This window comes from Stegodyphus dumicola, chromosome 5, assembly GCF_044657685.1.
Source record: "Stegodyphus dumicola isolate Sdum_Otavi_A_Nest chromosome 5, ASM4465768v1".
NCBI lineage: Eukaryota > Metazoa > Arthropoda > Arachnida > Araneae > Eresidae > Stegodyphus > Stegodyphus dumicola.
In genome coordinates, this window is record NC_140772.1 from 73,504,794 (window position 1) to 73,532,276 (window position 27,483).

A 27,483-nucleotide genomic window follows, 5' to 3' on the forward strand; every position below is an offset into this window, starting at 1 on the left:
TGAACAACCAATACTACAAGACACTATTCACTTGCAATATTTAATTGGAGGTGTAATGCACAACATATGCAAATGTTATATTTCACACGACTAGAACAAGGATGCTGGACTAGTCTCATTCTGGGCACACCTAAAAATTTCCTTCTGTACACACAGAAAATGAAAAAGGATTTATAGGTTACTCTGAACATTCTTTATTTATACTAGATGGCAGCCCAACACAAACCAGTCCATATATTTTAGCCATGTTTAATGTTTTAAAAACCATCATTTTTCAAAGAAATATTCCAGATGTTTTTTAAGATATAAAAGGAATTGTTTCAAAAGAAATTTCTATGTTATTTTCTTAGCCGTATGCTAATCTCCTTATTCTATATTATTTTTGAATTTTTAAATTGAAATTTTGCCTAAAATCAAACGGCGAACATCAGATGTGCCCAGAGTGGAATCACTAAGAGACTAGGACCAGACCAACAACTCTATCTTCGTTTCTCAGCAGCTCTCCGGTCAGCTCATTCACAATAGAAAGGTGAGGTCATATTTGTGTTTCCTTTTCTGTTTTTCTCTCTTTTCTCTTTTTTTAGTCCAAAGGGCCAATTTGGCCTGAAGGACTATTATTTTTGTTTTGGCATTTTGTGTTGGTTCACTGTAAATGTCCGATTAACTTTTCAAATTGTTGCCACCAAATATTATCGCCCTTTATTATACTTAAAGAAATTAAATAATGAAGAATCTGCATAAATGTATGCATGTTTCTTGCATTGTGATAAAACAACGGTACCTAGAGCCATCTATTTTTGAATAAAGTAAGTTTCCACCCGAATATGGGCATCTGGAAGCCCAAATTTGGAATTTGTTTTATTATCTAGTTCATATTTTGAAAAACTTTAATGAATTTTTGATTAACAAACTCAATGATTTAAAAGCGAGCAATGGCAACACTCTACGAGGGGCCTTTTTATCTCCAGAGGCACGGAACTGTGTATTGAAAATTCTAAAGATATGCTAATTTTAAAAGTATTTTGCAATATCGCTGTTAAATTGAATTTTATGGTTTAGTGCGAAGAACATGATATTTAATAAGTAAAGGTAACACATAAATTGTTAAAAAAAGTCCCTTTGGACATAATTTAAAATCTGAAACCTTTCAGTTTTTGTTTTTTTAAGGGAAGGTTTGGTTATCAACTAAGAAATTGTTGGGGTGATTTTCTGAAGGCTATAGGAGTTGTAGCCATTTATTTAATTTTGTTTTATAGTTTATAATTCCTAACTGTAGATATAATATTAGTTTACTTTTGTTGGATTTTTAATTATTTTCCAAATGGATTGGAGAGGGCTGACCATTTCTGAAGCACTGAAGGTGCTACACGATTTGCTTCAGATAATGAATCTGATACGGATTCTGGTACATGTGCAAAACATGCAATATTGGGTTGTGCTTTTTTCAAGGTGTTGTCACTTTCTTCAAAAAGTACCACATGAAAAATATAGACGAAAGTTTAAATATGGAATGTAAATAATGTTACTATCATATACCTATTTTTTTATTTATACACATGGACATGTAATCATCATATAACCAAGAAGAGGTGTTTTAGGAGGATGCAGAGTAGCAGGCCTTCCCGTGGCACACCCTAGGTAATGCTAAATCTGCAACAGTATTCAGAAACTAGTGTTTTTTAACAGTAGGCAAAATCTCTTACTCTTTTACGCAATTCCCAACAATGCTTGTTTCAGCACTCTTTTTGAAGCTCTATTCATTCAGTGTGCCTGCCTCGGTCACACCCATAAAATTAAAAGAATAAGTGCTTTCTTCACAAAATTTTAAATGTGTACTCTTCCAGGTCTGATTAGATTGCCTACCTTTGTGTGGTGTCGAAATTTCATCTTTAAAAGGTAGCAAGCCAGAAAGGGTTAAGAAATTCTGGTGAGGTCAGTGGCATAGCTATACATAGGCAAGATTACGCAATGCAAATATGGGCATGAATTTTAGGGGCAAATTACTTTTTAAAACTTTAAATTACTTTTCAATCCTTGATATTATATGCACAGATTTAATTTTAAATATTGTGAATGAGATACATTATTAATTATAAAAGAGATTTTTATCTTCTTTTTGAATAATATAAAAATTTGAAATACAATTGAATGACACAGCAGCCAATCTTGCTTGTTGTTAATATCAGTGCCATGCAATGAATTATTTTGTTTGCATATTGGCTTATTTACAGCTACAGGAGCACAGTCATCAAATGCACATGTGCAATCAAAACAAAACTAGCCTGTTTTGTTTCTAATAATAATTTTGTATTTGTTAATAATTTGTATTTTATATCTAAAATTGCAATCAAAAACTAAAGGGGTTGGTTTTGGTTACAGTAACATTACAATTTGATGAAACAGGCAACTAGAACAAGTACCAAATGAAATGGGTCTTCAAAAACACAAATTACAAAATAAATTTGAAGTTATTTTATCAGAATCGAAACAAATGGCTGAAAAATTGGATATTAATTCAGAATTTCTAACCAAGAGAGAAAATAAGGTAAAATGAATTTTAATAAATTTTTGCTAAAATAATTTTTAATCCCATGAAGAAGTGAACAGATAAAGAACAGAACAGATGCATTGTGAACAGATGATTTAGATATTATTTCAGCACAAATAAATTATCAATTTATTGGCATGATAAATGTGAGAGATCAACTTGGTTTTTTGGAATCTTGTTATATAATCCATGCTAAAGAAACAGAATTAATACAAAAACATGACAGTTTAGTAGACATTTATTTGGAAATAATATAGCTAGTATTTACAATTTATAAAGGAACTAGTTATGTAAAGATGACCTTAATGAGAAAATATGATCATTCAAGAATTTGGGAACTTAATGTTAAAAAAATACTATTTACTGGAAAGCGACTTCTGCGACATGTATAGTTTTCTTAGTCTTTTTAACGATTTTTGTAAGTGTTGCTATAGTAGAAAGAATGCTCTCAAAACTAAAAACCTCCAAGATTATTACAGGAATATGACTGGACAAACATGATTAAACTATCTTTCGCTTCTTGACCCTGAGCATGAAAAGGCAAGTAAAATGGACCTGAAAAATACAGATTCTTTTTATTTTCTTGCAATACTGGAACACGCTGCTTATGCTGTACACCAGCTTCTCTCATCTCTGCATCACATGAATTTTTAGATGGTTGAATGCTTGCTAACTTAGACTTCATAACTTCACTATCAGTTTCTACCAACTTAACATTTTTACTTCCTTCCATCTCTACTTTTCTTCCACCATTTGAGAATCAGGAATTTTATTTCCATGAATTATTTCTTCAATTTTTTCAGATGCTTTACTAGTCATTTCTTTTATTTCTTTATTTTCACACATAGTATTATCACTTTCTTCCATTTCAACTTCAGGAACTTGAGAATGAAAACCTTCTTTCCCATCTTTTTGTTCTTTTTCTTTAATCTCATTAGATGTTTCATCTTTGATCTTTCTCAGACATTTCACCAGCTACTACCTTCGTTTCTTCATCCTTTGATTCTTCAGATGCCACTACTGTCATTTCCACATCTTCTATATTAGCTTCAATTTTCTCTCTAAGCTCCATAGTGTCACATCCAATCTTGTTTTGCTCCACTTCTTCCATCTGTTAGAGTTGATCTTGCAAGTTTTTCTCTGACTTTTATTTCTTCTTGACCTGATTTTATTTTGCTCCTGATCTCAGCCTTTATCTCCTCCTCCTGATCTCAGCCTTCATCTCCTCCTGTCCAGCTTTCATCTGTTCTTGTCCCGCTTTTACAAGTGTTAAAAGTCCTGAAAGCCTTCATTTCCTTCACCATGGGTTTTTCCTGCAGGCAGACGACTGGCGTTCACTCATAAATTCCACTTCTGATACCAGTTGTTGCGCTCTACGGGTTCATAGATTTGGAGTAACTGATGATAACACTTGATAAAGAATCAAAATACAATTTATTTGCCAGTAAGCACTTTTAATTACATAGGACAATTCCAAAGACATATTTACAGTTATAAGAAAACTATGATAAACATGCTGAAACAATCAGACACAGCCTTCAGGCCATAATGGTGAAGAAAGCTTTATAGCAAAGCACTAAAATATGGCTCCTGACTTGGTCAATCGCTCTCAAGCTAATCTCTGAACTCAAGATACTCTCCTACACTACTTTCTCCCAGGACAGGCAGGGTATATATATTTGGTGGTCGTGTGTGCTTAATGCATGATATAATTAAAGAAAATAAGAGTAGACAATCTCTTATAACAAAAGAATATATTAAGTACTAAATTACAATTTAAATTACATTGCAGAGATCAACGCAGAGCTCGGAACACAATTCATGCTACCATCGCGTACAGTTGTCTCTCGAGAAGTCTGAATGAGTAATGACGTCGCTTTGCTGCTCCGATTAAGAACTGGATTTTACACGTGGCGCCATCTCATGAATAGAAGTTGAAGTATCTGTCAAACGCCACAGTACTCCCCCCCAAGTACCATCGGTATGTTATAAGTACTTTGGGTTAAATTTAACCTTTCTTCCAGATCTGGTAGTTTTAGGTTGCTGTTTAACGGGATGTAAGCTTACTTCCGGGAGTAATGTTGATGAGGAAGTTGTTGGATCTTGCATTAGAAATGCTGGTTTGAGACGATCGATTCCAATCACTGATTGTTTGCCATTGCAGATGATGGTCAAATGTTTCGGTGTTCGTTTGACAACTTTGAATGGACCATCATATGAAGGTGTTAGAGTTGGCTTAATTGCATCGTTGCGCACGAATACGTGCGAAGATGTCTCAAGTGCAGGATGTACAAAATAGCTTGGCTGGTAATGCAAAGATGCTGGGGTTGGCGAGATATTGCTCATGGTCTCACGTAAACGTTGGAGGGTCGATAACTGGAGTAGATTCTGGGTGAAAGAATTCACCTGGCAGACGGAGGGTTGCACCATATAACATTTCAGCACAAGTGCTACCAATGTCTTCTTTGAATGCTGTGCGAAGACCAAGCAAGACTAGGGGTAAGGCTTCTGTCCAGTGTGTGCTACTGTGGCACTTCAGACCTTGTTTGAGAGATCGGTGAAAGCGTTCCACCATCCCATTTCCAGATGGATGGTATGGTGTTGTGCGAATATGGCGAATGCCAAGAAGAGAGGTGAGGGATGCAAACAAGTAACATTGAAATTGTCGGCCTTGGTCAGTAGTGATGGTGGTAGGCATGCCAAATCTTGAAAGCCACTGGGAGATGAATGCTCGAGCTACAGTTTCAGTGGATATATTTTCAATAGGAATGGCTTCAGGCCATCTTGTGTACCGATCAATACAAGTGAGGAAGTAAGTGTAACCATTTGAAGGAGGCAATGGGCCAACCAAGTCTAAGTGCACATGATCAAAGTGTCTTGCTGGAAGGTTAAATTGTTGAATAGGGCTGTGAGTGTGACGGGATACTTTACACCGTTGACATCGAATACATGAACGAGTCCATTCTGTGATGTTTTGATTCATTGCTGGCCAGACAAATCTGTCTGCGATCAGCTTTTTGGTGGCACGGATTCCAGGATGTGCCAAATTGTGCAAGGCATTAAACACTTCACGTCTAAAATTGACAGGAATATAGGGACGTATTCTATTGTTCTCTATGTCACAGTAAATTTTAAGCGTTGGATCAATGTGCAGCGGTTGTAACTGAAAGGAGGTTTGTGGATTTGAGATTAGATTCTTGAGTTCCTCATCATGCAATTGAGCTTTTGCAATTTCAGAGAAATCTGGGGTAGTGAGGTTGATACTGTTTACCTGAGACAAGGCATCAGCAACACAATTATCTGTACTAAACTGGGCGATGAAATCCAGATGTCGAAGCTGACGAGGAGAACATGAGTCAGAGTTTTTTCTAAAAGCGAAGGTTAATGGTCGATGATCGGTGAAAATGATGAAGTCGTGTCCTTCCAAGTTGTGCCGGAAGTATTTAACAGCACAGTACACAGCAAGTAGCTCCCTGTCATATGTGCTGTATTTTCTTTCTGCAGTAGTAAGTTTTCTGGAGAAGAATGCCATTGGGGAAAGTCCTTTAGTAGTATGGGCTTGAAGCACTGCTCCTATGGCCGTGTCAGATGCATCTACCATTATAGAGAGCTGATCACTAGGGGAGTGATAAGAAAGTGTGGCTGCATTTGCCAGATCGTGTTTGCATCGCACGAATGCTGCAGATGCAGATTCAGTCCAAGGGACAGCTCGTTGATCGTTTTTTTTGCTATTCTTCAGAAACTCATGTAGGCAGGCTTGTGTTTTTGCGGCATTTGGCAGAAAGCGTCGGTAGAAATTTAACATTGCTAGAAAACGCTTCAGTTCAGAGATGGTTTTGGACTGAGGTAGGTCGTTAATTGCTTTGACTCTTTCCGATAAAGGTTTGACTCCATTCTGGGTGATAAGACATCCAAGAAAGGAAACTGAGGGTTGACCAAGTACACATTTGGATGGATTTAGTTTTAATCCATGATCTTTAAGGCAAGTGAAAATCTGACGCAGATGTTGAAAATGTTCTTCCGCATCTGTAGATGCAACCAGGATATCATCAAAATATGGGATGCAGAAATCGAGGCCAGACAGTACTTGGTGTATGAAACGCTGAAATGTTTGGCCAGCATTGCGAAGGCCAAATGGCATATATAAGTACTCAAAGAGACCAAATGGTGTAGTCACTGCGGTCTTGGGCACATCTTCAGCATACACTGGGATCTGATGATATGCTCTGGCAAGATCGAGGGTAGAAAATATGTTTGTTCCATGAAAAAGATGGGTGCAGTCTTGGATATGTGGGACTGAATATCTGTCAGGGACTGTGACGGCATTAAGTCGACGATAATCTCCACAAGGCCGCCAGTCACCATTAGACTTTTTAACCATGTGAAGTGGACTGGCCCATGGACTTTTAGATGAGCGAATGGTTCCCTGCGCTAGCATGAATTCAAATTCTTTGCGAGGAGCTTTTAGCATCTCTGGAGAAAGACGACGAGGCTTGGAAAATACAGGTGGGCCATGTGTTTCAATGTGATGATACACTTCTGGCTGATGAGTATGCTGCCCTGATTTGGATGGGTTTAAAATGTCAGGGAATTCTGCTGATAACCGATGAAACCGTGTGCTGCCCGATACAACACTTATGTTGGTAGGTACGTTCGATATGTGAGAAGCTTGGCCCTGTGATGTCAGCTGAGTTGTAGCATCAATTAAGCAATTATTCTTGACATCCACTAGAAGGTGGAAATGTGTCAAGAAGTCGACACCAATAATTGCTTGAGTTACATTCGCAATAATAAAAGGCCAGTTGAAAGTCCGGCGCAAGTTTAAATCAAGTGTCAATAGTTTGGTGCCGTAGGTTGCAATTTGGGTAACATTGGCTGCATACAGTACAAGTTTATTAAGTTGGTGAGCATTTGTTTTAGTTCTCGGGAGCACTGATATGTCAGCTCCAGTATCTACTAGAAAACATAACTGAGTTGAACGATCAGCCAGTACTATTCTGTCGATGTGGCGGACATTCTGTTGGCCAGCAGAAGACCGCCCATTTAGTTTCCCACTTGTTCAAAAGTGCATGGAGGGGCACACTTGCGAGCTTGAGCGCCAAAATTCATATGATAAAAACATATGCCACTTGTGGGTTTTTTGTACTGCGTTCGAGTATTGTGACGAGATCGACTCTTGCTTTGGGCACGAAATTTATTACGTGGGCCCTGATTTGATCGATTGTATCTCCGTGAAGCATGAAGACTTGTAGAGAGTTCAGATACTTTTTTGGTCAATTCAGCCACTTGTTCGAGGGATGAACTGGAAGGTGCAGCATTAGCAGCACTGACATAAGCTGGAGTAACAAGTTCATTAATTTTGTCAGCCATTGCTGCTAAACGGGTTAGATCTTCATTGGAAGCAGCAAGAATTATTTGTATGTTATTAGGGAGACGCGAAAGCCATAGTGACTTCAACAAGTCGTCACTAAAATGGCTTCCTGCCAGATCACGCATTCGTGACAGCAAGTATGAAGGTCGCTGATCTCCAAGTTCAAGTCCTTGTAGTAAAGTACGTATTTTTGAAGATTCACTTTCTGAATAGATTTCAATGAGCCGCTGTTTCAGTTTGGAGTATTTATCACAATCAGGTGGTTTGAGAATTAAGTCATGCACTGAATTCAGAATATCAGACTCAATTGCTGCAACTACATGGTTGAATTTTGTTGAATCCTCACTAATGCGAGCGATAGAAAATTGTGCTTCGATCTGAGCGAACCACAATGAAGGATTATTTTTCCGGAAGGGCGGTGGCTTCACCGCAACGCGTGTGATTTGTGGTTCTGGTGGAATATCGTCGGGCATACTGATAGATAATTTTCACTTTAATTAATAAACACTTAACAGCACAAATATTGTAGCATGAGGATACACTATTGATTACCATGATATTACCATGATAACAATAAATATTTTAACCATGCAGAAAAAATTTACGTAACGATACACACACAAATAAGACAGGGTCAGCAATTACACGCACAAATAATATTTTACCGAAATGCATTTCAAAAGAAACCCCTATTTGAGAAAAAAAATGATGCGTTCATTTTGTATTGCGCACACACAAAATCACCACTATGCCAAATGCTAAGGCACTTTCGAAGGAAAAAGGAAATCACTCCTGTAGCACATGGGAAAAAAAATCACTACTTTCGAACACTGAGGGAAGAATTTTGCCGTAGCACGTTGCAGAAAAATTACTGATGTAGCACATTTAGCGAAAATCACTATTGTATCACATTTGTCACAAAAGTTGAATGATCGAAGAATTATTGCACGACTGGCAAAGTCAGCGGAACGGAACAGATCACATTGATGATTTGCTGAAGCTCCTTGCGATGATATGCATGACTTTGAAAAAAACACAAGCAATATATATCAATACTTCTAGAAATAATTGAAAGGGTACGTTGTAGCATACATTTAATGTCCATATTCGTTGTTATTTTTAGTCAGTTCTTCAGAATGCCTTGGATGCACGTGGCTTAGGGTCGTTGAAAATCCATTGTCAGTAGTGTGCTCAGTCAAAAGGTCACCACTTTTGGTGGTCGTGTGTGCTTAATGCATGATATAATTAAAGAAAATAAGAGTAGACAATCTCCTATAACCAAAGAATATATTAAGTACTAAATTACAATTTAAATTACATTGCAGAGATCAACGCAGAGCTCGGAACACAGTTCACGCTACCGTCGCGTACAGTTGTCTCTCGAGAAGTCTGAGTGAGTAATGACGTTGCTTTGCTGCTCCGATTAAGAACTGGATTTTACACGTGGCACCATCTCATGAATAGAAGTTGAAGTATCTGTCAGAACGCCACATATATATATAGCTTTAATCTACCTTTGAGAACATTCCCAAGGAAAAACGCATAGAATGCTTTCTAGAATCCTCTCCCTGTCACTTTCTGGCAACCCTATCCGTTCTTTACGAAGCTATCTTACTGCAGCTGCCATTTCACAGCAATTATGACATTTAGAATATATCTATATTCACACACACACATATATAGAGACAGAGATACTTATTTTAAGTTTTGCCTGAGGGCCCAAAATTTTTAGTTATGCCATTACGATAGATGATTACAATTACAGTACCCAGTCCATAATCCGGACTCATCGGGACTTCGGCGATTCCGGATCATAGATCATAAATTTAAATCTGGTAAGATGGCATGCAGAAATTATGAAATAAAGAGCAATTATGATCTAAAGAGTATTAAAATTTACAAAAAAAAAAAAAAAAAAAAAAAAGCATAATATTAATTTGTTTACTTTATTAAACATTTCTTTCAATGTAAGTTGTTTAAGATGCTTCCGCAAAAAATTCAAAAAGTTCCTTTTTCTTGTATCATATACAGTGGACTTTCCAATGCCATACTCCTCGCATAATTTTGAGACGGATATGCCTTTATCAATTTTTTGCAGTAATTCCAGTTTTTGTTTAATGGACATTGAAACATGATTTCACTTTGTAGATCCTTGGAAACTCTTTTCGACATAATCGAAAGTTCAAGCTTAGTTTTTATAATTGCCGTAATAATAACAGTTTACAAAAAATAATAAGCTGGATCAAATTAGAAGATCAGGGAGCAGCGCAGTCTGCTACATTGATTGAAATGCCTTAGAATCAGTAAAGATAATTTTAGCCTGACTTAATAGTGCCAGTTATACATTATTGGCTGGTATCACAAGATTGGCGACGAAATCCAAGTAGTTTCACTAAATTTTGTCTTGCTCCTATTGCGTACTGAATTAAGCCTGAATTCTATTAGTTTAGTTATTTACTATACGTTTATTTCTTGCACATGCTTCAAACCAATTCGAATCCTGAATAAATAAACTCCCACATATACTTTATCTAGGGCCGGCGCTTGATGCAGTCTCTATGGGTTCTAAATTCTGCTACAAAGTGCTTTCCTGAGTTATAAATTTTTATGGTGCCTATACTTTGGATCCCAGTGCTTTCCCTAAATCACTAATACTTCTCATCCCTTAATTTTGCCACTCGGTGCTTCCTCTAATTCCAAAAATTTAGTCTTCCCTAAATTCTGCCCTCTGGTGCCAACATATTCTGCCGCCGCTTCTGGGTTTATAGTTATTCTTAAATAGCATTAAATGCAATATTTTGGCCTATGAGTTTCATTAACAAAATCTATTTTTAGCATGTGAAAAGAAATGTTTGTTGAATTTTTCCTCGTCAACATTTCTTACAGCATTTAAAAATCTATAATCATCCCCAAGCATAAGATTGCCATACTCTTGTTATTCATTTACTAATATATAAAAAAAAAGTTTAGACATCACAGCATGGGTTATTACTGAAGCTGTCATGTATTGATAAACATGCGGTGATGAAAGCAAAATATAATAAATATTGACTCGCCAGGTCAGCGTCAGGGATATAAAATAGGTGAATGTTTCGATTTGAGATGTATGCCAAGTAAATACTCAGCTATGGAACCAAATTATTAATCTCACAAATTTATGCTTACATGATTGTTTTTCCATAACAAAGTAATTTATTTACTGCCTACCTGAAATTAAGAATCGGAATTTTTAAGTGAAAAGATCCACATGTTTTATTATGGAAGGAAAAATCAAATGCGCATGCATAAAACAGTAATACAGGAAAAGTTTGTGGCTTCGAAGTCCAGGTTTTAGATCATTCCGGATAATGGACGTACAGATTTTGGACTCCCCAATTCATTCAGCACACACATTCAGCACCAATATCTCCCCAATTCATGATAATCTCACAACAGACCATAATGCATGCCATTTTGGATTACTAAAAATTAAATAGCATACTAAATATGCTGTTTATTTACTGCCCATAATCAAAGAAATAATTAGAAAGATTAAATCGCCAAATTATACTTTTAAAAAAAAAATCTGAACGCTTTCAGATTTTATATTACGACCACAGGGGCTTTTATTAACATTTTGTGTGTTACCTACATCTATTAAATATTATGTTCTTCCCACTTAAACCATAAAATTCAATTAAACAGCAATATCACAAAATATTTAAAAGAGCATATCTTTAGAATTACCAATACACAATCTTGCACATGGGAGAGTTTTTTTTTTTTTTTTTTTTTTTTTTTTTTGGTACAGCATTGTCATTGCTCACTTTGAAATCATTGAATTTCTTAATCAAAAACTCATAAATGCTTTGTAAGATATGAAATAGATAAAAGAAATTCCGAATCTGGGCTTCCAGATGCGCATATTCAGGTGGAGACATACATTATTCAAAATTTGATGGCTCTAGGTACCATTGCTTTATCACAATGCAAGAAACACACATACATTTATGCAGATTCTTCATTATTTATTTTCTTTAACTATAATATAGGGTTGTAATATTTGGTGGCAACAATACGAAAAGTAATTCGCTGTTTATAGTGAATCAATGCAAAATGCCAAAATGAAATTAATAGCCCTTATGGGCAAATTGCCCCTTTGGGCTAATGACACTAAATCTTACTCTGGGTATTTTTAAATATGTGTAAAACCAATATTCGAGATTTACATTAGGTATTAAGTTCTGAAGGAGGCATGGTCAAAAATATAATGCGGTCAACTGCAAATTTGCAGCCAAGAAATTTCATTATTTAGACTATAATCTCAAAGGATATAGAGACAGAAGATTACAAAATAAGGTTGAATCCTAACAGAGTCTACACCCTTGGCTCGCTCACTTATATAGCGTGTATCGACGTGTACATGGACAAAGTCAAGGGAGTGTGCAATGCCAAGTTTGTGCAATTCTGGGATTTTTTTAAAGTGAAAATAGGTCGATGTGTAGATGGATACCGAGTTTGTGCAACTTTTTGACTTGTTTTTTTCAAGTTGGTGATTTTGAAAAACCCACAAAGCAGTGGATGATTCTTCACTTTCCCAGTTTGTCACCAAGTGTGGTGTGGGCTCTCCTAGGATTTTACCAAAAATAATTGCAATAAAAAATTATTCTTCACCTAATACAGCAAAGACGTTGCCTTCATTTTTGGTTTTGGTTCCTATTATACGAGTTTTACCAAAGATATTTCCCATATAGAACCATTACTGAAATTAAAAAGAAAAAAAAGCCAGGTTTTACACATCAGCCAAAGTGAACACAGCGTTTCAAACCTTAAAACAGCATTAATTCAAATGCAGTTTTGTAACATCCTGAAGGTAACAGGAAATTGGAAATTGCCACAGATGCATCAGATCATGCAGTAAGATTTATGTTTATTTAAGATTGTCAGCCAGTTGCATATTTTAGTAAGACTCTTAATCCAACTCGGAAAAATTATATGGCTACAGAAAAGGAAATGTAGCAGCTGTTTTGGAGATTCAGAAATCCCCAATAAATATACAAATCATACTGCTGTGGTTCATTTGTATTCTGGGAAAAATTTATCAAGATTCATAAAATGGGTCCTTATGCTACAAAAATATCTCCAGGTAAGATAATGTAGTAGCAAAATGCTCAATCAAGAATAAAATTAGATAACAAGTAGAAAGAACTCAAATGTGTGACATTAACTTAAGAAATTTTAGATTCTCACATGACAGTTATTGCTGAATTATAAACATACTCAGGATTTTAAAAATATTGAATTTTCAGAAAATTTTCTGATAGACTCTGATTATATGCACCAGGATATGACAGCTATTAGAAATAAAGTTACAAATTATGAGATTATTGAATTGTTTTGGCCTACATACAATTTGAGTTTGAGATCACTAATTTAAGCCATCTCTTCAGAAACAGTATACACCACAAATTTTCCCCCTCCAGAGATAAAGTACACAAGTATTTATGACATTTAAATTTCAAAAAGAAATCAAATTAAATTATATTTAATTCCAGTTGAAAATAAAACTACATAAACATGAAATGACACTCTTATAAATGGACAACCTACGAAATGCAATTAGTTGTGACTAACAAAACTTTTACCTTATATAAGAAGCCACCCATCTCAGATATTCCAATTTTTGATGCTTTTTTGAAGCACGCTAGATAGTCACTTGTAAGAATAAAAAATCTTTCTTTCCACCGGCTAAAAAATTTATCTCGTTGCTGCCATAATGTTCCTTTTTTCAAAGTCACGGATTCTGGACGAGATTCTTTGGGATTCAAATCTTGTTCTGAATCCATCATGAGGGACTATTACTCAAAAAGATCTAAAACATTAAAATAAAGATGTAAAACATACTCAAAGTTATATTTACAAATCTTATACTAAAAAACAGAATAGACAGCATATAATACTTTTATTTCATTTTTTCCCACCTTCCAAAATACAAAAACACAGATTTTATATAAATTAATCTATAAAGATTAAATACAAAATAAAATATATTAAAATATAATAACATAAAACTTTTTGTTAGGATATGCAGTAGCTGTTAAAATGCTACAGATATTGCATTTTTGAAAGGATAAATATAAATTAATCAATCCTATTTATACGAAATGCATCGAAAAACAAAATACAAATTTTAGCAAAAGACCGATTTATCTACAAGTTCACATATACCTTTAGAGTTTAAAATCTTTAATAAAATTCACTTAGCACATTCAAGTCTAAAAAGCAAACAGAATGCAAAAAGAAGGTCATGCAGATCAGAATGTAAATAATAACTCAGCAAAAATATTTTTCAGTGCTAATAAAATACAACAAACACGGTTTCTAATATTAGCTCATTTCCCACCAGCAGAGAATTCCTGGTGGATTTACTATTTTTGTGTTTAGTTAATGCTGTAGGAAGAACATACTCACGATTAGTATATTATCACAGTATTTGTTGACACACATGCTCAACTTAAATTTGCATTAAAATTTAAAGTTTGGGCATCATAAGCTCAGATTTAAAGAGCTAGCTGACAATAGCGAAAAATACGGAAATACACCGGACGACCTCAAGTTATTAAACGTTGCCAATAACATTAAAAAAAAAAAAGAACGCCAAGAGTTTGTCACTAGCGGCACTCGTTACTGACACTACGAAAATTTATCTACACAGACATGAATACATTATCTTGTAATAATATACATGTAAACATATGCCATTTTACGAATTATATACGCAGATTTTTTTACATTAAATAGTTAAGGACAAAAAATTCAACTAATTAAAAACTAAAAGTTCGAACATGAATAAAGTAAATTATTTGTAGCAATGCACAAAAACGAAAAGTACCTTTTTTGTTCTCGGGATCGGTTTCGGAAACCTAGGTCTGTGTGTAAGCATGTGTGCATATACACATGAATGTACAAGGAGTCAAAAAAGGGGACAGTTCTAGATCTCTAGTTCTAGATGGCCGATTGACTGGCGAAAAATAAGGATCATAGGACTCTGAGTAAACACTTTCTCGAAAACGGCATCGATCATTTTGTAGTCAATTTTAAGCATGAAAAGCCTGTTAAGCTGCTACTGAGAGGTCTACCTTCTGATATGGAGGTATCTGAAATCAAAGATGAGTTGGTTAAGCAAGGATTCAAGGTTCACAAAGAAGTGCAGCTGACAAAAAATAAGACTCGGGCTCCCATGCCCTTATTTCAAGTACAGTTACTTAAAAATGAAGTAATCAATCAAATCCATAAACTGACTGACCTGTGTCTATTTTCAGTTACGGTGGAAAAATATATTTCGAAATTCCAAGTCTCGCAGTGCTTTAACTGCCAGAAATGGCACCACTCCTCGGAGAATTGTCATGTTTTCCCACGATGCGTGAAATGCGCTGGAAATCATAAGATTCAGGATTGCTATAAAGGACGCTTAAGGCCCGTCCACACGAGTACGCTCGAAACGTAGCTGACGAACGCGCTTTTATGTTACCAGCGTAAAAGCGTCCAAACGAGTACGCGTGCGAAGAGTGCGTTTAACCAATAGAATTATTTTGCGCAAAAATCACGTGACGATGTAATATAGCATCAACAGAGCTGTATCTTATTACTTCGCTGTTCTTCTGTATGTTTTGCGTTGTCCGAATCAGATGACTTTTTTTTTATCGCTGAAACTTTACTATTAAGTGCTAAACAGAGGCAAAACCGCAAAAAATGGCAAGAATGCGTCCGAAAGATTTATTTAGAGCGACCTGTTCAAAGAGATTTTTTTTTTACTGCCTTGTTTGCGGAAGGAATATCCGGAATTATTAAATCCCTACTATTAGCTCACACTCTCCCTATATCTTGTTCAGATTTTCAGTACATAAAATGCTTTTTATTCATCCACTCAAGTTCAGATACAATTGTTTAAACTTGTAGTGAATGACACTTGATGTTAATACAGCTTTTTCACATATTAAAATTTTTAAAAAACTCTGTTTGTATTTTTATCTATTTATTTATTTATTTTTGCATTTTTAAAATTTTTCTTTGTGGACCTAAGTAGGAATTAATATTTTTGGGGGTATATTACTTGTTTTTTTTAATTCCTTCAGGATGAGTATCGACCAGTTTGACAGACTTACAGATTCTATATCGTATGAAATTAGGATTTATAAAATTGGTTTGGAATACAGTATATAAAGAGAATTAAATTACTTAATTCTCTTTATATACACCATCCACCATATAATAAAACCTAATTCATATTTTTTTAATTCCCTCTCCCTTGCTCTTTTGTTTTTCTTTTTATTTATTTTTGAATTTAGAATGAGGTTCAAACTTTGGACAGCTTATGAGAAATTATGTGCATGATAAAATATGCAATAAAGTAAAAATAAAGAGAGAATTTATAGATGATATATGATAAAGAGATGCATATATATTATTACATAAGGATTTCTATTTGCACTGCACATTTTTAAACTAAATTAAAAACAATAATAATAATGAATAAAATAAGAAATGAAAACAATAATAATAGGTAAAATAAGAATGTAATGATTCATGATTAAATATAAGAAACACGTTTCAAAATGAGAAAAGCTAAGTGAATTATATACCGTCTACGGGTAAGGCTCGAACTCGCCACCTTTCCATTCCTCCGCCACCAAAGCAGCGCGCTGACCACTCAGCTATACCTCATAGCAGTGTTTGTGAAAAATAATGTAACAAGTAGAAGTCGCTGCAAAGGTAATTTAATTAAACTTCAATAAATGATTGCTGTATGACACAAGTTGTAACTTTCTTCCAAAATTTCGTAATTGTATTTTATTGAAGTCAACTGTTTTATTTTAGTTGTTATATTGCTGAAGTTAGTTTTTGGTGTATTTAATATTGGGATAATTATAGAGCTTTTTATTACACATGATATAGCCAATATTTATAATTATTAAGGAGAATTTTGTAAGGCAGAAACTTTGATTTCGTAGGAACTGTAATTTATTTAGGTTCCTATTACTTACGGTGTTATAAATAGGTGAAGCATATGGATATACTGGTCGGATCATTGCTTTATAAATATACAGTTTTCCCCTTTAATGAGAATTTTAAATTTATACCAATATGTACGGTTTGAGAAATCTGAAGATGGCGTGAACAATGCTGATTATTGTATTGCTGTATACAGTTATATTTCTAAGCAAAAACTCATCTCTGTGTGGTTCTGACACCATATTGAAACGGGTAAGCAAGAAGGTTTTCTGATTATGACACGTGATAAGAACTCGGTCGGCTATTGGCTATACGCGCGCGTCGCGGGCGAAAAAGCTGAACAGGAGCGTACTCAGTTTTACGTCTTCTGCGTCAGGCGAATTTACGCCGGCGTCAAAAATGTTACGTCAACTACGTCGGGAGCGTCCTCGTGTGGACGGGCCTTTAGACGTCTCTAAGTGCTGCAAGTCTGGAAAAGAGAGTCACCCAACCTCGTATAGGGGTTGTGAAAAATTTCCTAACCTAAAAAGCCCTCTTCTGATCGCCACAATGGTGTGAGTTATGCTCAGACTTTAAAATCAGGTAGTGAAGAACAAAATGCCAATTCCTCTTCGGAACCTGCTGCTATGGACTTAAATTTTTCTACAAATCTCACAAACGGTAGAAACTGCATGAACTCCAGTAGTTTGCCAAACGGCAGTAATCTGATAGAATTATTGGGACTAATGAAAATTCTATTTGAATTTCAAAGAGCATTTGGAACTAACCTACACAAGGTCACGCAAATTTTTAAAAGTAAACTGCCTGTTGTGCAGACTGCAAATGACTTACGTACTAAATCTAACATCCTCTACTCTGTTATGGAGGAAATAAACGCTTTAAATTAACTTAACTTCCTATGTCGCTTATTTTGTGCTAATGCTCAGTGGGTCTCTCAAAAATTAATTCTATAATACATTTATAAAATTATGTAATAGAATGTTTAAAAAATATGTATTTTTCTGTATTTAAATGTTTATATTTAACTGTTTAACTTTTGGTACCATCTCTTGTTTTGGTTAAGAATGCTGGGTATTTTTGCACTCCTTAATTTTCGCTTCCTCCTAAGCACTTCTCATCTTACTTGAATTTCCCAGCCTAATTTGAGCGTAGACACTGGTGTATTTCTGAAACATTTCATCGAGGACTTTTTCCATCTCCTACATTGTTCCTGATAGACGTAATGTCTACTTCGGAAACTCTATAATTGCTTTTCCCTACGAGTTTTTCAACCTAATGTTCTCCCTCTTCTATACTCGGACGCATTATTACAGATCGAAAATCGTCAACCTGGTTAGCCCAGGATAGCTCTGCCTCGTGGGTGCCTGATGTTTGCGAACTGCGTTCGCCTGAGTCGACTGGCGAAAAATACTAACAGGAACGCGACTGCCACAAGCTCTCTCAACTAAAGATTCGAAACCCTCAGCTTAAATACACACAAAGCTAATTCTCGAGAGGAATACAAAAAGGAGACGCTACAGTAAAGAATGTAATCATAATAACTGGTTTAAATGAGATAAGATATTGTAAGAGTATTTTTTGGCAGACTGATTAAAGATGATATTACAACTTTCTCGCTAGCTGACGCATTATATGCGTGCAAGAAAAATATATGAGCCAGCTTATTCTATTTTAATGTTCTGGCTTAGACTATATCGTTCGAATCGACTGTAGCAGAAATTTACCTTTATGTTGAAATTGAGACTAAAATAAAAAAAAATTGCTTTATTGCTCTATTATTTGCTAAATATATTTTAACTGAAGTAGTGCCCTTTGGGGTTTACTTTAATTTGAAGTTAAAATATCTAGAAAACGAAAAGCAGTCTCCCTGAAAGATACAACTTAAGAGAATTTGATAAAAATACAAAACTTATGGAAAGATAACTGTCAAAACTTTTTTGTCAATACTGAAAAGAAATGTTTCTGAAGGAAATAAATTATAAGAAAGAACATCAGTTCACGAAATACCGCTTCAAAGGAACTGAATGTTCTACGAGAAATATATACGAAGGTTCAAATCCTATTTTGCTGAGGGTTTTCACCAGCGAAAAAGACAAAAGAAATAACATCGCGAAAGCCGACTGCTTTTTTCACTAAAGGGCTGCATAAATTTAAATCACGCCATCAGTCCGAGGTATATGTATGCACTGGTGATTTTAATTCTATGTCCCTTCATTTCTAATATGGGCTTACTTATGTGTTTGTTGGCTTTTTTAGGGATTATGAGTCTCGGGTATTTTGCTTCGGACATGTTAAGCTTAATTCGGTTGCAGCGACCGTAGGAGAGCTCACCTGTTTCTTTGCAGTGCTGTTTAACTTCGTGATACTGTGATATACTGTATTGTACTGGGTTTCTATTGCCGGAGCAATACTTCCCAGTCATGCAAAGAGTTCCATGCGGAGCCTGGTATTAGAAATTTCCTGATTGAGTTTCCTCTGAGGGGAGAAATAAAAGGGAGAAAAGGGAATGCGGTGCAATTTTCGCCTGGGCTCAGGAGCTGACGCGAGCTATTTGCAACACTGGTCCAAACAAGAACAAGTCCAAAGTAATTACTCCTAAATGTCCGTAAGATGCTTGTAGCCTGCTGGCACTTCACTGTGATTGGTCGAAATCAAGATTGGAATCCTTGTCAGAAGAGATAATGTGGAAAGATGGACACGGAGCGTCAGCACGGAGTACCGACTAGTAACACTTAATTATTGGCTTGCCTAATTATATGTGCAGCATAAGGTCCGATGAGCAAATCGTCCGGGATAATTTCATATCTCAGAATATACTCAACGTTAGCTGTACTGTTGGTCTTTGCTTTCCTGAAAAAGTTTCCATTTATCTTGGATAAGTAGTCTTTGATATAATCAATATGTAGGGTTTATATTTATTTTAACTAACATTTATTTTAAGTTTAAACTATCTTTCCTGTCAAGCCTTACTTTCCCCTGGAACTGCCAATGCAAGAGTATGTAAATTTTAGTAGAACGCGCAAGGATTCGAATTATCAGCGGAAGTATTCTGATTTAAATAGAGAGGAAACGAGTTCGAAGTGTGCTGTTCTTACTTCACGAGCGCGGAGGTAGTTAGTCAGAAATTGAAGAACCACGCGTTTCGGCCTGTGTGCTTGTCTCGGCCAATTGTTAATCGTTCAACGTGATATTTAAAGTTTGCTGAATTAGCAGCGGTATTGTAAAACGCTGTGAGGTTAGTTACGTTTAGAGAGCCTCGTAGTCAGTCTCTTGTTATTATTTATTTTTAGCTTCTTAGTTTTATTTTACCGCCGGGTCGGCGTAGTTTGTGAGCGTCAAGAGCACGCATTTGTAATTTCTAAAGTAGAATAAAAAGAGACTTAAACCCTTCGCAGGACTCTGTCTAATTTCCAGTTTCAGCTGTCACCACTTGGTTGCGTGCAGGTTGGAGGCGCGCAACTCTACATTGGCGCCCGAACACTTGTCGAACTGAAATGACCGAAAATCGGATGGAAGCCGCGGGACAACAACAAGAAATGGCAAGCCAATTGGAAGAATTTGGTTACCTGGTCCAGACGTTGAGAGCGTCAATCAAGCCAAACGTCAACTTCGACGGAAAAAATTCGGTGGCGATATTTTTAGAAAACCTTGACAATCACTTTCAGCTCTACCCTGTGCCTGAAAGACAAAAAGTTGCCATCGCCACATCTGCACTAAGAGGACAGGCCGCGCTATGGTGGAAGAATATAGGCAAATTTTTATTAGGGGAATTTGGAAGCCAGACATATACGTTTGAAAATTTCAAAAAATTGTTATTAAAGGCCTTCCCCATAGTGAAAGATCGAGCAAGGCTAGAAGCCGAACTATATAGTTTCTATCAACGGGATATAGAAAAATTGACGGACTTTATTCTGCGAAAAATTAAGCTGACGGATATGCTGTATGGGAAGAAACCCGACGCGGAGATAATTGAAATAATCTTAACAAGATTGTTACCTGCTGTTCAAGACTACTTCGAAATTAGAAACCCAAGCACATTGCAGGAGCTCTTCGAATTGGCGGTGAAGTTTCAAAATCGCAGAATAGCGGAAAAAGCTAGAGGGGCATCGTATTCTCAAAGTACCCGAAGGAAATCTTCAAATGAGGAAACCAGAAATGGAAATCGCTCTTATGGGGGAAAGAGCTATCAAGCTAACTCATCGAACCTCGAAGGTCAAGGCCCAAAAAGGAAACTTGAAAACAAACGTCCGCGTACCCAGAAGGCAGAAGTTGAAAGGAAAGCTTTAAACGAGTAGGGGGGCCTGTGAAAGCGAGGGTCCAGACCCCGGAAGTTTTAAAAAAACCGTCAAAAAGACATTTAAATACGGTCATCGTAAAAAACTCACATCTACCAATTATACAAGTCCTGGTTGGCGATGTACCAGTAGAAGCCCTCATCGATACAGGAGCAGAAGGTAATTTTATGAGTGAGACATTCTTCAAAAAGAATTTTTATAGGTTACGATTATTTAAAAACAAAAATACGGAAATTATAGCGGCGCAAGGAAAAACCTGTCAATGCATCGGGAAAGTATCATTAAACATACAGGTAAAAGAGGAAAGCCTCAAGGTATTAACTTTTGTGGTAAAACATCTGCAAAATCCTCTTATTTTAGGTATGGAGTTTTTAAGGGCCGCAAGTGCCAAATTGAATTTTCAGGACAATTCTATTGTGCTGGAGATGGACCGGAGGGTGGTGGAACCTGTGGAACAACCGCAAGTTGACCTTAGCCATTTGAATGACCATGAAAGTCAAGCCATCCAGCAAGTGGTGAGTAATTTTTCTAACTTGTTTTAAGAAAAGCCTGGTAGCTGTCAAATAGTTACGCATCAGATACAGTTAACTGCCGAAAAATCTTGTAGGACTAAACCGTATCGTTATGATAAACAAAAAGACCTAATCATCGAAGAACATATTCAGGAAATGTTAAAGAACAAAGTAATAACGCCCATAAATAGTGAGTACGCGAGTCCAGTCGTACTATGTAGGAAAAAGAACGATTTCCCTCCTTCGGATAAAAGGGCTTGGAGGTTTGCTATCGATTACAGAAAACTTAATAGTATTACTAAATTCCCAGTTTACCCTTTGCCGGTTATAGAGGAAATTATTAGAAACATTAAATGTACTAGATACATGACTACTTTGGACTTAACGTCTGGCTACTATCAAATAGCTATGAAACCCGAAGACATACATAAAACCGCGTTTATAACAAAATCGGGCACTTATGCATTTTTACGCATGCCCTTTGGGTTGTGTGGGGCCCCATCAACCTTCCAGAGAGCTATGGACATTGTTCGAAAGCCTGTCCTAGGAAAATCGACTTTAATCTATCTAGATGATATAATTATAACGAGTAGTACGTTGGAACAACATAATAAAGATCTAGAAGTGTTTAAATTATTAAAAGAGGCCGGTCTTACAATTAACGCCTCAAAATGTAAGTTCGCAACTAAAGAACTTAAATATCTGGGTTATAAAATTTCGCAAAAGGGTATAGAAACTCAAGATTCAAAAATAAAAGCAATCAAGAATTTCCCATCGCCCAACACCGCCAAGAAACTTTCTTCTTTCCTTGGGTTATGTTCTTATTATCGGTCATTCATAAAAGATTTCGCTAATATTGTTGAACCCCTGTTAGTAATTCAAAGAAAGAAAACTAAATTCACGTGGACAGCGGAAGCAAATACCGCATTTGAAAGATTAAAAGAAGCGCTCATCAGTGCCCCTGTTTTGAAATTCCCGGAGGGGGACGAAAACCTGGAAATTGCAGCAGATGCGTCGGACTATGCAGTGGGTGCGGTTCTTATGCAAAATAGCCATCGTCTGGCATTTTTTAGTAAAACGTTGAATCACACACAAAGGAATTATACAGCTACAGAGAGAGAAACATTAGCCGTATTAATGGCTGTACACAAATTTTGAGTTTATTTCGGCAAAGCGCCAGTAACAGTTTTTTCGAATCATGCGGCTGTTGGTAGATTTTACTCGGGTAAAATCCTAACGCCCAGGTTAATAAGATGGGCTTTAAAACTCCAAGAATATAATCTAATAATAAAATATAAACCGGGTAAGGAAAACAATGTAGCTGACGCACTTTCTCGTATAAAAGTGGACGATGAAGGTAATGAACTTAAATGTGCTGTGTTGACTTCAAAAATTTTAGATTCTAGAGATACAATTATCGCTGAACTGAAAGCTGATCCTGAATTTGGAAATATCTATGCATATTTGAAAGACCCCGAAAGCTTTGAGCACACAAATATCGATGCGATAAGAAATAGAGCAGAAAACTATGAAATAATAGATAATTTATTATTTTATACGAAAACAACAAACGAAAATCTCGAGTACAAACCAGTGATCCCAGCCTCGCTTCGATTACGCATTTTGAAGGAATTACACGACGCGAAAACAGGGGGTCATTGAGGGGTCAGAAAGACTTTAAAAAGGGTACGCGAGGCGGTATATTTCCTGCAATTATACAAAATAGTAACTGCGTATGTCAGGTCCTGCAATCAATGTCAGTTAATAAATGATATTAATTACAGCCCGGCCGGGTACCTAAATAGCATTCGCGCTACATTTCCAAATGAAATTTTAGGCATAGATCTGCTTGGTCCCTTTCCCCAGAGCGAGTTAAATAAAAATCGTTTTCTTTTAGTAATTGTAGATCATTTTTCAAAATGGACAGAAATTGTTCCACTTAAACGCGCGTCAGCCAAAACAGTCGCAGATGCATTCTTACACAGATACATTTTAAAATACGGTGCACCGATAAAAGTCATTAGCGATAACGGAAAACAATTCATTAGTCAAATATTTGAAAACATATGCACTGGACTTGGCATACGTCATATCAAAATGGTTCCGTATAGACCACAGGCTAACATAGCAGAAAGAGTTAATAAAAACATCGTAAAAATAATTCGCAGTTACGTTAGCACACATCACAAGCGCTGGGATGGCTACATAAATGAGTTAGCTTATGCTTTAAGAACGGCAAATCACGATACTACGGGAAACACTCCAGCAGAATTATTTTTAGGCCGAAAGTTAATTACGCCTTTAGATAAATTATTCTTTGTGCAACAAAGACAGCAAGAGTTTAAACAGAAAGATGTGCAAAAACTTATTGATCAGGCGCTTAAAAGCTCGGATACGGCATGAAATAAGCAAAAAATATATTACGATAGAAAACGCCGTGAAGCAGATTTTAAAGTTGGGGATAAAGTATTGAAGCGGAAATTTTCTTTATCAAGTGCCCCAGAAAATTTTACTGCAAAGTTAGCTCCAAAATTTGACGGCCCCTATGTAATTCAGGAAATCAATTCAGGAGTCGTATTGTACCTTAAGAACGACAGAGGGGAAATCTGTAAAGCAAGTCCCGACCAGGTGAAAAAATACTATAATCAAAATGATTTTGAAATCCTTAAAAGTTTCTTGCAGGACTCAAGCGTAAAAGAAGTAGAAGGTCCCGAAATAATGTCACCCGTTCCACCACCCAAGAAGCAGAGAACTGAAGAGAGACCTAGCCCTTCTACAACCCAGGCGACGGAACCGAAAAGAAAAAACGAAAATTTTCAGACTCCAGCATTTAAGAAAAACAAGAATGCAATGCCACCGCGTAAAGAAACCTTGGTAAAGAGGAAAACACCACCTACAACGTATCGCAGTAGAAATTATACATCAAGGAGAACGCTCCCAGGGCCAGAGAGTCAGGCGCAAACAAGGCCGCCGTTCCGGAAACTAAAAAGACAGCAGGAGGAACGAAAAGACCAGCAACAACAGAAGAAATTCAAGAAGGACTCCAGACCGGAGGACGTCAAGACCAGCCGTCCAAGGGAAAAACGAAAAAGACAGCAACCCGACGACTGCTACGCCAAGAGGCCAGCATGCAGAGGACGCAAAAGAAAAACTAATGTGGACGACACTCGGAGGTCAGTAAGGAGAAGATTGACGTCCATGAAACCTATCACGTGGGAACAGTTCTGCCAGAAAAGAATGACGGAGTTTCAATCATCGAAAACTCAAAGATAAGTTAAAATCTTCTATAAAATTTTTTTTTTGTTCCGAAATGTTATGCGTAAATACAAAGTTCTATGTTTTGACGAAAGTCAATGTGTCTCGGTTGAGACTTAGTTTTGTTTTACTTATTTAGATAAGGCAAAAGTATTATTTTCTTTAAGTATAAAATCTAAGAACAAGCAGTTTCTGTTGGTCGAAAGACTAATTCTGTTACGTTAAAGCCAAAATTTGGCCGAAGATAAAAATAACTTCGTATTCTTGTATTAATAAAAGCTTTAGTTTCAGTGCCGCCAGCTTGGCGAAAAATGAGTAAAGTAAAAATTTATTTTCTTTTATTCATTTTATAGTAAATTGTAAAAATCACATGTCTTAGAATTTTGTAAATATATGTAAATACTTGAATGTTATGTAAAAGTAGAATTTAGTCTAGAAGCATAAAATTTTAGATGCTAAAAGTAAATGCTCAAAAGCAATGAATTCAAAATTTAAGTATTAAACTGTAGATAAAATCATGCTTTAGAGCGAAAGCCTGCATGAGTCTAAAGATGAATGAGGGGGAAGTTAGAATGAATGTGTTTTGTAGGGTTCTCCACCTACACTTGAATTTTAAGAATGTTAAAGTAGCTCATCGGGTTGTAGAATGTCGAGTAAGGTGTGTCTATTTGGTCGTTGAATTTTAACAAATCATGGTGGTTAGAGGAAGTGTTGTAATACTAAAACACGAATATTCCCGTTTGACACCACACATGGTGGAGAGCCAGTGTAAAGTTAAATTAATGTTTGAATACTTTAATGAATGTGAATTAAGCAGTAACTAAGGGAAAATAAATCGTTTAAAAACAAAAATTTATTCAGCGTCAAGAAAGTGTAAATTATAATGTATTTAGAAAGATGCTGATACTTATTCCTTCCAGATGCTGGAAGGAAAAGAACAAGATTGATTGCTGAAGTCCAGGAAAAGTTGCTGTAAGAAGAGAGATTTAAATAAGTATCTACAGAAATTTAGTATATCTTTTGTGACATAAGATTTGTTTGTGTAAACAAGGCTCTTAAAAGTTAGTTCAGAATTGTAGAAACTTTACAATAGGTCGTTTGTAACCTTTTCCAAATTCTGGCAGCGGCAAATGTAGGGTTTATATTTATTTTAACTAACATTTATTTTAAGTTTAAACTATCTTTCCTGTCAAGCCTTACTTTCCCCTGGAACTGCCAATGCAAGAGTATGTAAATTTTAGTAGAACGCGCAAGGATTCGAATTATCAGCGGAAGTATTCTGATTTAAATAGAGAGGAAACGAGTTCGAAGTGTGCTGTTCTTACTTCACGAGCGCGGAGGTAGTTAGTCAGAAATTGAAGAACCACGCGCTTCGGCCTGTGTGCTTGTCTCGGCCAATTGTTAATCGTTCAACGTGATATTTAAAGTTTGCTGAATTAGCAGCGGTATTGTAAAACGCGGTGAGGTTAGTTACGTTTAGAGAGCCTCGTAGTCAGTCTCTTGTTATTATTTCTTTTTAGTTTCTTAGTTTTATTTTACCGCCGGGTCGGCGTAGTTTGTGAGCGTCAAGAGCACGCATTTGTAATTTCTAAAGTTGAATAAAAAGGGACTTAAACCCTTCGCAGGACTCTGTCTAATTTCCAGTTTCAGCTGTCACCACTTGGTTGCGTGCAGTTTGGCGGCGCGCAACTCTACAAATATGAAGGTCGCGATGTAAATCTTCATTTCTAATATAGTATGGGGCTTTCGTGATGGTTCTCAGGATCTTATTTTGCAGAACTTGCAGCCGGTGAATTTCACTTGCCTTAGCACTTGCCCAGGCCTGTGAGGCATATGTGATAACAGGCCTGGCAATTGCAGTGTAAAGCCTTCTTTTGCGTGCAAGGTTTAAACCAGAGTCCTTAGAAAGTAGTAGGTAAAGCGTTTTCACAATGCCGTACGCTTTTCACACACACTGTTTATATGTGCATTCCAGGTAAACGATCGATTTAAAATGACTCTTAGGTATTTTGCCGTACTTACAGTAGGGACTGTATTTAACTTCGTCTCTTGCACTGCCTCTTATTATGAAAACCGTGTCATCAGCATAAGAAATAACTGAGGTGTGATTGGGCCATTCTACATGATTTATTTAAAGTCAGGTTCCACGAGATTGGTCCAGCAAATGAAACTTGTGGGTGACCCCTATCCTGCATTCGAATGATGGGGCCAATGTCCCGCTTTATAAAGTGTTGTCCATTGCTCAGATAATTTTCGAAAACGGAATAGATTTTACTGGGGCATATTAATCTCGCTGGGCATGTAAAGTCGTGCAGCACGGACCCATTTTGCGGCAGATGATTTGAGTCGGTATTGTGGGGAATTTTATCACTGGATTTAACATGTTGCCTTTTAATCTGACTGGGGGCAACTACGTAATATTTTTAACCATACATATCGTTTCTACTTTTCGATGATGAACAGCTTTCTGAACTCTTACGAATTTTATTGTGGTTTCAGCATAAAAGACCT

General features: G+C 36.3%; 1 protein-coding gene across 1 annotated transcript in view; it reads right to left on the reverse strand.

The window, feature by feature from the left end:
• LOC118181131 (uncharacterized) overlaps positions 1–14,500 on the reverse strand; it is a 35,304-nt gene extending 20,804 nt beyond the window's left edge. Inside the window, exons 1-2 of the mRNA XM_035350203.2 lie at positions 14,370–14,500; positions 13,544–13,770 (exon numbers count right to left, since the gene is read on the reverse strand). Coding sequence (XP_035206094.1) covers positions 13,544–13,747 — 204 coding nt within the window. The 5' untranslated portion in view covers positions 13,748–13,770; positions 14,370–14,500. The remainder of the gene's footprint in view (positions 1–13,543; positions 13,771–14,369) is intronic.
• Between the last annotated feature and the right edge of the window lie 12,983 nt (positions 14,501–27,483).